At 37.9% G+C, this 14,098-nt stretch overlaps 1 protein-coding gene across 2 annotated transcripts; it reads left to right on the forward strand.

Moving 5' to 3' along the window:
• The first annotated feature begins 6,942 nt into the window (after nt 1–6,942).
• Nucleotides 6,943–14,021, forward strand: prlhr2b (prolactin releasing hormone receptor 2b). 2 transcript variants are annotated; one of them, XM_082157880.1, is made up of 3 exons: nt 6,943–7,148; nt 8,692–9,147; nt 10,280–14,021. In XM_082157880.1, the coding sequence occupies exons 2-3, from the start codon at nt 8,720–8,722 to the stop codon at nt 10,914–10,916; spliced, it is 1,065 nt and encodes a 354-aa protein (XP_082014006.1). In that variant the 5' UTR covers nt 6,943–7,148; nt 8,692–8,719; the 3' UTR covers nt 10,917–14,021. The 2 variants fall into 2 exon arrangements, with proteins under 2 accessions (XP_082014006.1, XP_082014005.1); XM_082157879.1 differs by having other exon boundaries at nt 6,944–7,148; nt 8,689–9,147.
• Nucleotides 14,022–14,098: the final 77 nt, after the last annotated feature.

Raw genomic sequence — 14,098 nt, forward strand, 5'->3', positions numbered from 1 at the left:
TCACTATAAGTGGACTCTATATGAGAGCCCATTTATGATTTAAGACAACACACACGGATGAACTGGTCATAAAACATCAGGAACATGCATTTAAAAAGTACTTATAGCCAATTTCAACATGTTCCCCTCTATTTAAATTTCCTCTTAGAAACAGCTTAAAATAGCTTAGAGTGAGCCAAGATAGAACATTTTGCCACTAATACATCCGAATAGCCTTGTGTTTAATGCAACAGGCAGAAATGGGGATTCATACTGAAAAAAACAGACTAACCCTTTCAGCATGTCAAAGTCTACAGCTGGTCAAAATGTCTTTTCAACAAAACAGCATCTGAAAATGTGCATGACAGCACGTACACCCTATGCTATACTGCTCATTGTTGACTAGAGGAAGAGCATCATGCCTTACAGGGTGAAGAGTTTCACTCACGCTCATTAGACGGAGTGACCGTAAAGGGAAATCTGCCCTTAAAGGCATAGTTCGCTCAAAGATGCAAATGCTGGCATCATTTAGGCCTATTCATCTTCATGCTGTTCCAAACCTAAACAAAAGACTTGCAGGTTATGGGGGTTTGGAACGGCATGAAGGTGAATAAATGATGACAGATCTATACTTCCACAGAGAAAACAAATGCTCTGTACAATTTCACAAATAATCTGTTTTGATGGTCAAGCTGCAGCAAATGAAACATAATAAAACCCATGTGGCATTCAGAGCAAATATAAAGACATGCATATTCTCCGCTCATACTAGAATGTGATCATTTCCCATAGCAACAAGAAAAAGGCTGATCATTAAATATCATTAAGATTTCAGCATCCACAGAAATGTTTTCGATGCTTTTTAGAGACCTTTAATCGGAATCTCAACTGTGACGCAACGAGCTGGCGAACACCGAAGAGAGGGAAGAAAAGAAGAGGAACGTGGGAATGAAGTGAAGTAACAAATAGAGGCGGTAATGAGAAAGGGAATTATGTTGTGAGGGAGTGAGGACAGCTGGGAGCTGTGGTCACTAAAAGCAAAATGGATGTGTGTTTTGTGAGGAAAGATAAAAAGTGCACTTTAAACACTTTCTTACAACAGAACTGATGCCATGTTTTTTATATATCAAATTTATCCTTTGATGCCTTCTAAAGAAAAGGTAAAAAATAATGTTCTTCTATACAATAACAAGACAAATAAAAGCCATTAACAACCAGAAAAGACACACATCTGCTGATGCCATGCAGGCAAACAGCCAGACAGCAGGATGGTAATTGGCTTGAACATGTGGAGGCCACTGAAACCTGAACAAATAAATCTAAATTAAAGGCCAAAGTCACAATTATTCAATAACGATGATAAATGTCAACTGATTTATACTCCGAATATTTCATTTAAATGGCAGGAATAATCATGAGTCCACTCGGACTCTGTGATCAGCATCCTGCTTTCAACTTACAACTACTATAAATATATCTGCATACATACAATACTCACATCTGCCTGTCTTCTTCTAGGAACATGTTTGAAAGCTGTACAAGTATTGCCTTTTAAACAAATCTCATTCGCGTGGAGAACATGTTGTAGAAGATTGTTTAGCCCGACATCTTAATAGACTAATCTTAGTAGACTAAAACATATTATAGTAACGTCAAATGGGAAATAATATGTGCAATATGACACAAAAACATACCAGAAGATTATAAGCCATTTAGATGACTATCATATAATGTAATAATGCAGCCTCGTATAAATTAGGGAATCTGTTCTGAATATGATGGAGGCCATAAATGGAATGCTATTAATTTAAAATGATCTTGTGCGAGCAGAAGCTCGTCCTATGATAAAGTGCAACAGACCAATCTGATTTTAATTCAGCTTGTGCTAACGCCACTCGCTAATGACGTCATGCCATATATGTTTTCCCCTCAAGCTAAGTTGTGATATACAGAATGTCCAGACACAAAAAAAATAAAAATAATAATATTTCCCTGAATGTCAGGCCTGTGTGGCTCCTTTTCAAGTGTTTTGATTATCTCTTCATTACAAGCATGCTATACAGCAGTGGGTCGTTTACTGTTAATAAGGACGAGTCGGAAACCTGTTCAGCGAAGATGTAGAACATTAAAGTCACCATGAATTCAAATTGAAAAAATAATGTTTTAAAGGAATATTGGAGTATGTATTATAAATGATTCCTCTATACTAGGGCTAGGCGATATGACCAAGATATGGCTTAGTATTTGATCTGGATTTCCCCCTCAGGGTTAAAGTGCAATCAGTAACAACAAGCCAAATAGACAAGATGGCAGGCCCTGCCTTTGTAAACAGTGAAAATGTAACATAACATAACGTAACATAACATAGAATGGGTGGATTGGGATTGGGAAAAAAAAAAAAACCTTGCATCACAATAAGTGTATTGTGATTGTCAAAACATTTGGTAACTAAACAGAATTTTAAGTTTAGTGACTACACAATGTTTACATGGTACAATGACTGGTATGCTACTGTTTTTATTATTGCTTGACACAAATTTCACAATTTCAATTCAATTCAATTCTTGTGATTTGATTCTGATCTTGATTCAATATCAATTCCTTTGGATAAATATTAGGTGCAGTAGATACATTAATGTGTTATGTTAATAAAAAAAATAAAAAAAAGTAATATAGTTATCATATTTTGCAAAAAACTTATTACAAAATATTTAGCCATTTTTTTATGTCCAACTAACATGCTATGGTCATTAAATGGCTTTCCTGAGGTAAATGTAATGTTATGTGACAATTGTTCTCCAGCTGTTTTATGGACCTCTTTCCACGATTGAAAAACACTGATCGATCGATTTTATTACATCTCGGTAAGTTGAACTGTATCTTTCAAATTACCTATATTCATGTTTATTTACTATTAACTAGTAGTAAAGAGTAACAGGTGATCGGTTCACGTACCGCTTGAACTGAGATCTGTCAGCGATCTGTCACGTCACATTTACAAGCACAGAAACGGTGTTTATTGTTTGAATTTTGTAATTAAATTGACAGAATGTGACAGATATGAATTGTTTCATATCAAAAGGAACCTGCTCTATCTTGTCGGTCTGTGTCAGTGTCCTCTTTGCTTCGCGATTTTTCTCTGCGTGAGAAAATGGATGTGTGGCGTGTAAAAAGTGACAATTGCCTCAGTCTCACAGGGAATTCATGAGATTTGGCAGCCCTGCGGATTCAGGTGCGGGTGTGCTTGTGCTGCCGCGGTCTTGTTCATTTGCCATGTTGTTTGTGTTCTCAAACGCTGAGCCCGTTCGGAACTACAGGAGCCCAGAGGGGAGTGTCGGCGGATGTTAAAGAGAAAAACGATTTTCATTCAAACAAGTCGACGTAAACTACACATTCGAGTTAATCGATAAAATCGATTTATCGCCCAGCCCTACTCCATACAAATCATTTGTTTTTGTTTTTAAATTCATATACAGGTGTTGTGCCGAATTTCGACCCCCTGCCAAATTATTACCCCCCTCGTTGAAGTCAGTACCTGATTGCCTAATCCTAACCCCACCCATAATCCTAACCCCTCCCCCACAACTAATCCTAAACCTACCAATACTAGGAGGGTAATAATTTGGCGGGGGTCGAAATTCGGCACAACACCTGCATAATCTTTAATCAAAATTACTTCCCCCTCCCTCTAGCAACTACATCTCTTCTCTGATGATGCGTTTACTGACGCAAGGGCGGGGCAACCTCTCACTCACATGACATCATACTCGATGTTATACTCGATTGCAACCTGTCTTTTGAAAATCATATTTCATATGTTACAAAAACAGCCTTTTTCCACCTTAGAAACATTGCTAAGCTACGTAATATGCTATCAGTTTCTGATGCAGAAAAGTTAGTTCATGCATTCATGACCTCGAGACTGGATTACTGTAATGCTTTATTAGCTGGTTGTCCTGCATCCTCAATAAACAAGCTACAGTTAGTCCAAAATGCCGCCGCTAGAGTTCTTACGAGATCAAGAAAATATGATCATATAACACCAATTTTATCATCACTGCATTGGTTACCTATAAAGTTCCGTATTAATTACAAGGTATTGCTACTGACTTATAAAGCCCTAAACGCCTTAGCTCCAGTCTATTTAACGGATCTTCTATCGCCCTATAATCCATCGCGCTCTTTAAGATCACTAAATTCAAGGCTTTTGGTCATACCTAGGATATCCAGATCCACCAAAGGAGGGAGAGCATTTTCACATTTGGCTCCAAAACTTTGATGATGCTGTTCGTTGCTCAGACTCGCTCTCCCAGTTTAAAACTAGATTAATGTCGCATCTCTTCAGCCAGGCATTCATATAATCTTAATGTTCAAACTACAATCCGGCCTCTAGCTCATAAATGCCAGAGGAGAACTGGCCCCCGACTGAGCCTGGGTTCTCCCAAGGTTTTTTTTTCTCCATTAGGTCACCTGATGGAGTTTTAGGACACCATTAGGACACTTGATGGAGTTTTTCGGTTCCTTGCCACTGTTGCCTTTGGCTTGCTCAGTTGGGGATATTTTGGGGTATATATAATTTAATTTTATCAATCAATAAATTCCTCTTGAAACAAACTTTGTTGTATTATTTTAATTTAATACTGTGAAGCTGCTTTGATACAATCTGTATTGTGAAAAGCGCTATACAAATATACTTGACTTGACTTGACTTGACTTCACAGCAATAGCAAACCACAACAATCCAATCAATTTCCGAGGCCAAAATCACATCCCACCCTACATTTTTTTCTTGTTCGAGAAGCAGTTTCCAATCACTATAGTACAAAAAAGAGACTACCACAACTTCCATGCTGACTTTGCATGGAGTGTGAACATCCATAATTTAAGATGCACTAAATAAAGCTGTAGTCTGTAACTTTGTGTTCAAAATTTACAACATTTATATAATAAGCGAGTACATCATGAATCCATTTTCCAAACTGTGTTTTTGTCTTATCCTGAATCAATAAAAGTGTTTATATTCTGACTATTTTAGACTGGTAACGCGGAGTAGCCCAGTACCTGTGTCGTCATACACAGAGAGAAGTAGATACACACAGTTCTGTTTATTAACCGCTAGATCACCAAAAGTTACGGACTGCGGCTTTAAACTGATTAAAACATAGACGGCTGAAAACAATCACACCAAATGACAAAATGTGTGATAAAAGCACTTGCAACAAATAAAGTATCAGAAGTTGAGCAAATAAAAAAGAAACGGTGCTGCTAAATGGTGGTTTAATTTAGTTTTAGTGTTTTTATATGTCATTATTATTCATCAGAGCAGTTGTTTGCCTAACAGGTGCTTGTTACTGGCAGCACAAAATAGCAGATTTCTAGCCTTTAGGCCGTAGAGCTCATCATTTAAAACTAACCACATAAGTGTGAGAAAATGAATAAAAGCTCATTAGTTTGCTTGTTATTTTGACCTCTGGGCTTGTATCAAATTATGATTTTTCCAATTTTACTTTATTTTTTGGATTGGTGGTGTTTTGTGTCAGTGGTTACTGTTTAATGCTTCTCTGCCTGAAAGAAGTTCAACTTTACCCCAAAATTAAAATTCTGACAGCATTTACTCACCCTAATGTCGTTCCAAAACTGTTTTCTTACACGAAAGGAGACGAAGAGGTTAGTCATGGTGCTCTATCCATATTGATCACTATCAATCAGTGTTAGACAGTTTCATGTGAAAGCTCTTTTATATGTGTTAATCGACTGCAGCTCCATGGCTTACTGACACATGACGTCAGATGTAAAACTTGCAGATCCACAAAAGCTATGCAGAAGAGATAAATAGCAAAGACCATTTTTTTGATTAACAGCAGACAGAAGGGCAGTGTACTAAGTATTCAATGACTTTCATTTCGGCGACTTTTTATATGTCTGTCAATAAATTTCTGTTCATGGTGTTTGAGGATCGTCTCGCGCAACCGAATTGTCTTTTGGCGAATTGGCACCACAAGCGGAGGTAGCTACTTAACTGTTTTTAGATGTTTTAAACAAAACAATAACGTCCTTAAAACAAAACAAAAACTTTCCACGTTTGTGATGTGTATACATTTATAATGTAATAATCAATTTTGTCAAGGAGCGAGCTGTTGTTGCCTCCTCAGTGGATAGACCTACCTTAAAAACCCTAAAAAAAGTGCATGTATTCTGTGGAAGAACTGTGTTGTGACTGTAGATAAATATTAGCCTACCCTTAATAGAAAAACTTACGATGATCTCTGTTAGAGAGCCATGTGTCAATTTATCTGTTAAATAAAATACCTTACTCACCTGTTTAGTAATAAAAACGCCATCTCCATGTCCTTTTTCAACGTTTCAAATCCCAGTTCTCGCCATCTCCGAAAAGCCAAGCCGATGTTGATTCTCGTTTTATTAGTGTTCAGTCACTTGCCAGCAGACTTTTTTTTTTTTTTTTTTTAACGGGTGATTCCCTGGAAGTTATCTGCTCATTAGCTGCTCCATGTCGACCTTTCTCTGTCAGTATCCCCTCAACTTTTCTGTTTACTGATACAAGGAGACACGCACGGGTGAATGACGTAAGTATGCAATTTCTCGAAAAACATCACGATATTGGAAGAAGGATGATGTATTGACTCATTATTTAAATGTTGTTTACTTGGGGGGGACTCACAGTGGCCTTTAAAAAACGTTTAAGTAGGCCTATATATTATAATTGATCAAATAATTGTAGCCAAAACCGTTTCCTTGAACTCCTTCGATGAGTTTCGCGCATTATAATTATACCCCTTTTGTGGATACAACGTTGTTTAAAAACGTTGTCGAGTATCCTATATATTCTTATTAAAAAATGTAACCAAAACCTTCTCTTTTTTTACCTCCTTTGACGAAGTTCGAGCTTTAATTAGACCCCTCCCAACCCTTCCATTCGCACCCGCAACGGTCTTCACTGACAGGGTGACAGAAGTTGCTGGGCTTCAGGTTTGCTTGAGTAAACGAGTGGCAGTTGTGGAGCACTTGTTCCTGCAGCACATTCGGTCTCTGGTTTGTATGGCTTGTTTCTCGGAGCAGAAGCTGCGCATCAGATGTTGAGAGACACTCGGAGAACCACACCGGAGAAACGCTGCTTTCACACACTTCTCAGAAACAGTATTGTGTCTCAGGTAATGTATTGTTTTTTTATTGTAACGCAAATATCCTTAAGTCTCGTTGATCTAGGCTACTGCTAATTTGACTCTACGTCGAATTTTATTATACATTTTAGTCAAATTATATTTAAAGTATGCATAGGCTATATATTTAGAAGATCCCGGGGCTAGTTGTCACTCTCCCCGTCACACAACACAAGGGCTATATCTCAGTAACTAAGGTTTTGATAAAAAAAATTTAAAAAGCAGCATTGGCTCTGCATGTTCGTTTCAAGCATGTGGACACGAGAATATCTTTTTAGTTCAGCCCTGAAATAAATAAATAATAAAGCATAAAAAAAACAACCCTGCAAAACTTAACAATAGATATGTAGTTTTGATAGCTGTATTATTGATTGATGGATTGATAGATTTATTTTTCACCATCAAATCTACATTTTGGCTACAGGTATCAAGGGTGGATCAAAGCTACGCATCTGTTTAATTTATCAGTTTATGTGTGCTAGGATGTAATGTAAAAAATAAAATACCGTAAATAAAAAAACACTCTATGGATGTAACCGAGAACAGAAGACTTTATTTCTGACTGGTGAAGAAAGTTCTATTATCAGCATTATTACACTGACAGTAAGATAATTATGGTATTGCAGATTATCACCCATAAATAACATAATTACCCTGTCTGGTACTAATTCCTTCTCAGACCATATAGATCCATATGACATGACCTTTATTCTCATGTATAGTCTATATTTATTAAAATAGCTCTTTATCTGCTGTCCTCATTAGATGATTGCATGTGATAAGATGCTGTCCTGATGAATATGATGAAATTCTGTGATTCAAAATGTCTTTAGAGATGTTAATGAACTCCAAATGTATGAATTTTGAAAAGTACAAATATTCCATGCAACCTCTCAATTAACATGATCACACTGCCTGCATGCAAATGAATGATAGAAGAATAGTAAAATTCAGTTTAAAACAGTTTAGCCTGTTGCACTGCAAGAGATCTCAACTTTCTAAAAGAATTTGATGTCAACTTAATAGACATATATCATAATTCTTCACATATCCACCATGGATGTTTGAAAGGGGCTATTTTATGAAACTGCAAATGTTTCATTTTTGCAAAACTGAACTCAGCAAGAACAGAGAACACAATGCCAAATCATCAAAATGACTGGCATTTGAGTTTCAACTAAACAAATGTAGCATTTACACAGATGACGTGAGCGCAACATTTGGATTTAAGCAGCGTTTACCTGCTACGTTTTGACATTCATCATTCTTGTTTGTCTGACTGTGAAAGTAGATTAATGTAGGAAGATTACAAAAACCCTTTTGAAAAATACATCACTGCAGGCACACTGTTGTGTTTTAAAATGCTGGGATGCTGGAACAAAGTGAACGAGAAGCTTTTTTACGACCTTCATTTTCTGTAGTCGCTTTCAAACTGGTACATTAAAGCACTTTGATTCATAAATGAGCAGTTATGTAACAAAATATTCAAGACTGAGTGAGACCTTTGAAAAACCCATGTGTATTCATCCAGCAGGTGGAGACAGAAGTGTTTTGACTGAAGGATGGAGGGTTCTGGTTGGCAAGGTGGAGAAGAGCCTCCTGGAAGCCACGTGTACGAGGTGACGGTGGTCCAAAACGCCACGGCCCCTCACAACTTTCCCTTCGCAGACGTAGCCCTGCTGCGGACCTTCAAGCCGCTTATCATCCCCTGTTACGTTCTTGTGCTGCTGGTCGGCGTCTTTGGCAACTACCTTCTGATCTACGTCATCTGCCGCACGAGGAAGATGCACAACGTCACCAACTTCTTCATCGGTAACCTGGCCTTCTCGGACATGTTGATGTGCGTGACCTGCGTCCCCTTCACGCTGGCCTACGCCTTCAGCGCTCACGGGTGGACGTTCGGACGCTTCATGTGCTACCTGGTGTTCTTGATCCAGCCCGTCACTGTATACGTGTCCGTCTTCACTCTCACGGCTATTGCCGTCGACAGGTGAGTGAGGCCACCGGACCTTCTAATGATCTCAGTAATGGCTCAGACGCTAGATATCAAAGCTGAGTGGGGTTAAAGTGGGTCAGATCACTTGAGATGAAAGGATGTCCAAAGGATGTGCACTGAATGATGGTTCTTTTGAAAAGGGTTTTGCGTCTTTGGAGACCATTAGAGGTCTCTAAAGTGAAGTCTGCAGTTTGAGAGAAGGTCACTGTCCGTGCTGTTTCCCCACTACTGCTTTGATGTTTGTTGACCAAATTGAATTGTTTCTTGCTTTCTTAACTCACAAAATGTCATATTTCACTCGATAAATCGAATACAGAAAGAAATAATAATATTTTATTGTAGAAAAATGAAACCTATTTTAAGATCTTTGCATTGTGACATTATTTCACTTTTTCTCACTACCATAATTAAAAAAATATTTGTACTATAATCTAAAAAAATAGTAAAAATTATAATAATATTAATTGTAAAATACTGTTTTTATATTTCATTTTAAAATGTTGTAGTGAATTAATTTAGGTTGATTTAAATACATAAAAAACAATCTATTACTGCTTTTTCACTATAGTAAAAATATAACTATAATATATAGTTATATATAACTAAAAATATATACAATTATAAGTACTTGAGGGTTAAAAAGCTTTGTGTGTATATATATATAAACAAACATATTAATGGTTCTGAAGACAGGGTTCATTGTCTTTATAAACATGTCTTTTTTATTATTTAATAAAATTTTGGGGCAATATCTCAAAGAAAAATAATAATAAAAACATTGCTGCATTTTTTACTGTAGTAAAAAATAACTATATTGATTATTTTGAGAATTCAATATTTTAATATCAATTATAATTATAAGAATTATTTATGCATTATTCTTTTAATGAGATTAACAGGAATTAAACATAAAATGTCCAGAGGAATTACAGTAATAAGATATTGAGTTTAAAGGTGCTTAATGGTACAAAAAATATTAATATGTTCTAAAAACAGACTTCATTTTCTTTATGCAAAACATTTTTTTAATTTTTTTATTTGGGGGTAATTTTTGAAAGAAAAAGACTTAATAAAAGAATGAAATATATTTTATAATATAATATAAAATCTCTGTGTGTTGTAACAGGTACTACGCTACAGTTCACCCTTTGAAGAAGCGAATCTCAATGGCGGCTTGCGGTTACGTTCTGTCTGGGATCTGGCTGCTGTCGTGTGTGCTAGTCGCTCCCGCTGTGGCCCACACGTATCACGTGGAGTTCAGAGAAGAGGGTCTGACCATCTGTGAGGAGTTCTGGTTGGGCCAGGAGACCCAGCGGTTGGTGTACGCCTATAGCACACTGCTGCTGACCTACATCCTTCCTTTATCCGCAGTCTGCGTCTCTTACTTCTGCATCTCCGTCAAACTCCGGAACTGCGTGGCCCCCGGACACCGCACGCGGGACCAGGCCGAAGCCCAGCGGGCACGCAAACGGAAGATCTTCAGGCTGGTGTCTCTAGTGGTGGCGGCGTTCGCTGTCTGCTGGCTGCCCATCCACGTGTTCAACGTCCTGCGCGACATCGACATCCGCCTCATCAACAAGCGCCATTTCCTGTTGATCCAGTTGTTGTGTCATCTGTGCGCCATGAGCTCGTCCTGCTGCAACCCATTCCTGTACGCGTGGCTGCACGACCGTTTCCGCGCAGAACTGCGCAAGATGTTCACCTGCCACCGTCGCATTGGCATTCCCGCCAACCACTGCGCGACGGCGAGCGTCGTACTATGACGTCACTGTGGGCTTCAGAAAAGATGAAAACTCGTGAAGTGCCATTTAATAAAGGCCAACAAAATGTAAATACAAGAAAAGACATGATGGATGGAAACACTTGAGGCCCCTCACAGCATTCTTCACTTAGGGGTAAAAAAAAAGTGCAGCGGTATTCAGTTAGTGAACATCCCAAATGAACTGGAGAGTATTTCCACATCAAAGACGGTGGAGCTGCAGAGCCACACCTACTTATTATGATGTCACCACGGACCAATGGAAGTTCAAAGGTGTTTACTAGCCGGAACAAACTTTTCTGGAAAGTTTGCTGTTCCGAACTCCCAAAACTAACTTTGTTTTAGCGTTTGTTCGCAATAATGTCACACCAGTTCGTTCTTCAATTTTGCTTGTGGTCTTAAAGGAATAGTTCACCCAAAAATGAAAATTAGCCCTTGATTTACTCACCTTCAAGTCATCCTAGGTGTATATGACATCCTTCTTTCAGACGAATACAGTCGGAGTTATATTAAAAAACGTCCTGGCTCTTCCAAGCTTTATAATGGCAGTGAATGGCCGTTTCTGTTTTGAAGTCCATAAAAGTGCATCCATCCATCATAAAAGTAATCCACACGGCTCCGGGGGTTAATAAAGGCCTTCTGAAGCGAAGCCATGCGTTTGTGTAAGAAAAATATCCATATTTAAAACTTTATAAAGTAAAATAACTAGCTAAAAAAATATGTCACTATTCCATGAATGGTCTAAAACGCAGTTAGCCTCATGTTTTGCTACAGGACGGCAATCTTTTGTCATCTTTGCAGGAATGTAATATGAAGATTGTACAAAGTAAAACATTTATTTTAACAATACTATGAAAATGAAACAGCAGGCACAACAATGCCGGTATAACCATAGTTTTGTGTTCATGCGTGAATTGTATTATTGACTACTATTTTGAAGTGTTGTGTAATGTTCACTAACTTGTGTGAGGTTCGCTACTCATGTCTTGTGTGCTTTCTTGCTGCTTACTAAGGGGCTGTTTACACAAAACCAATTTCAACTAAAAGCTGAAAACTTTTAATGCGTTTTGGCCATTCATTTACATGACGACAGCGTTTTGGTGGCCTGAAAACCCGAACTTCTGAAAACGGATGTCTGAAGTACGTTTATACGACAACGATGTACTAAAAATGGAAACGTTTTTCCTTCGCGTTTTTTCAACGTTGTCAAAACGATCCCCAGTCACACAGATCCACGAAAACTATTTAAAAGGCTGTATTATTCATTCCAGGCCAGTAGTTGGTGATGTCACTTTGTAAAGAAACACTAGGTGCCTATAGACTGAACACATAATAAGCATGATGTCACAGTTCACAAATTCGTGTTTTTGTAGTTTACACGGAGATGATAACGGTATCGCTTTCAAAAACTTGCATTTGAATCTTGTTTCCAAAAGTTCGTTTTTTTAGGCCCCCAAAACGCTGTTGTCGTGTAAATGAACGACCAAAAAGCATAAAAAGTTTTCCTTTTTTGTTGAAAATGGTGTTGAGTAAACGGCCCCAAAATGCAAGTTTTTGAAAACCATACCATTATCATCTCTGTATAAACTACAAAAATGTGCATTTGTGAAAACTGACTTCATGCTCGTTTTTAGTCGTTCTCGTGGATCCATGTGAATGGTTATAGTTTTGAGAGCATTGTTATCCTTAACGCAAAAAAACTCAAAGGACAAACTTTTCCGTTTTTTACATCGTGTAAACGTACAACTCCCAGATATCTACTGTATTTGTACAATATGAGTCACATGACTAAACATGCGCCATCGTGTTCAAATACCTCCGTTTTCACATCTCACACTACAACGTGAAAACGGCATTTTCAAACGGATGGACTTGATTAGTGTGGACATAGCCTTAATGTAATTGAAGGATGCTCCATTAGGACGGCTGTGTTAACTCGACTGATTCATTACTGCTATTTATTGACATTGTAACAAATGATTCTAGCATTGTTAGGCCGTTTTCAAAGGATCCACAAGGGTGACATCAACATGAAATGGCATTCACAACCAATTTTTCTTCTGCAATGTTATGTTTTTGAGTGGAACAGGAAATTCAATGGATATTCATCAGGGAAAGTGTCTCTGGTGACTTCAGCTATTACATTTCACTGCTCTTTCTTTGAAATAATGCACAATAAAACCAGAAACCTTTCATGTTGTCTTTGTGAGTCCAGCACTGACTACTTTTTTGCCATTCACTTTTCCATTAGCAATTTCCTGCTTAAGGAATTGTAATCATTCAATGCACTAGAGCTCTGTGAATGTGCAGTGCAACATCAACAATGTGATGCATCATGATGGAAACCAAAAAAAAAGGAAACTGATTCATCTGTGCTTCGAAGACAAAGCTTCTGCAACAAGCCGTTTAAATTACTGCATGCAATCCATTAAAGAATAAATAAAGATTTCCTTTTAATCAATTGGTGTTTTGGTGATTTTTGGATGTTCAGTGTACACTGCCATTATAACACGAACCTGACTTGACGCTAAGCACTTTTCCACATCAAAGACCGTTTTAATAAATATGAATATTGGCGTGGATTTCAGTGTTTGCACAATCTAAAATCAAATCTGTGCGTACGCACGCTTTAGAAATGGGGCTCATGCATCAGACATCAGAATACAAGTCCTTGAATGAGCTCCAATTGCCAAAGCCTTTTATTCAAAGCAGCTATTGATCTTAAACGAAAATATATCCTGAAGGAGCACACAAATACGACAACATAATGAGAACAAGCACTTAAAATCATTGCCATAGTCAAGTAGTCAAGATCACACACCTGCCGGACAATTTAAATGGTCTGTATCACAGCCTCAAGCAAATGAAAGAATGAGAACGGCTGATATTAATGATTCCATCACACACACACACACGACGTGAGCAGGAACAGCTGTGACTTGGACGCTAGTAATATCAAGGTCTCGGAAATGAACTATCCTAGAATAATACATTCGATGGACGATGGCAAAGGAAAATCAATTTGTTTTGGACACCGGGGCGTTAGAGGCTGTTATTTACGTCAAAGGAATCCAGCGCCAATCAAATAATATGAAATCACAGGCTCCGGCAAGATTATAAGCTACTTCCTGCACAAGCAGCTATTCATAACAGCACTTATTCAATGATTCAAACCAGGATGAAAGG

This window comes from Leuciscus leuciscus (genome assembly GCF_965113295.1).
Source record: "Leuciscus leuciscus genome assembly, chromosome: 24".
NCBI lineage: Eukaryota > Metazoa > Chordata > Actinopteri > Cypriniformes > Leuciscidae > Leuciscus > Leuciscus leuciscus.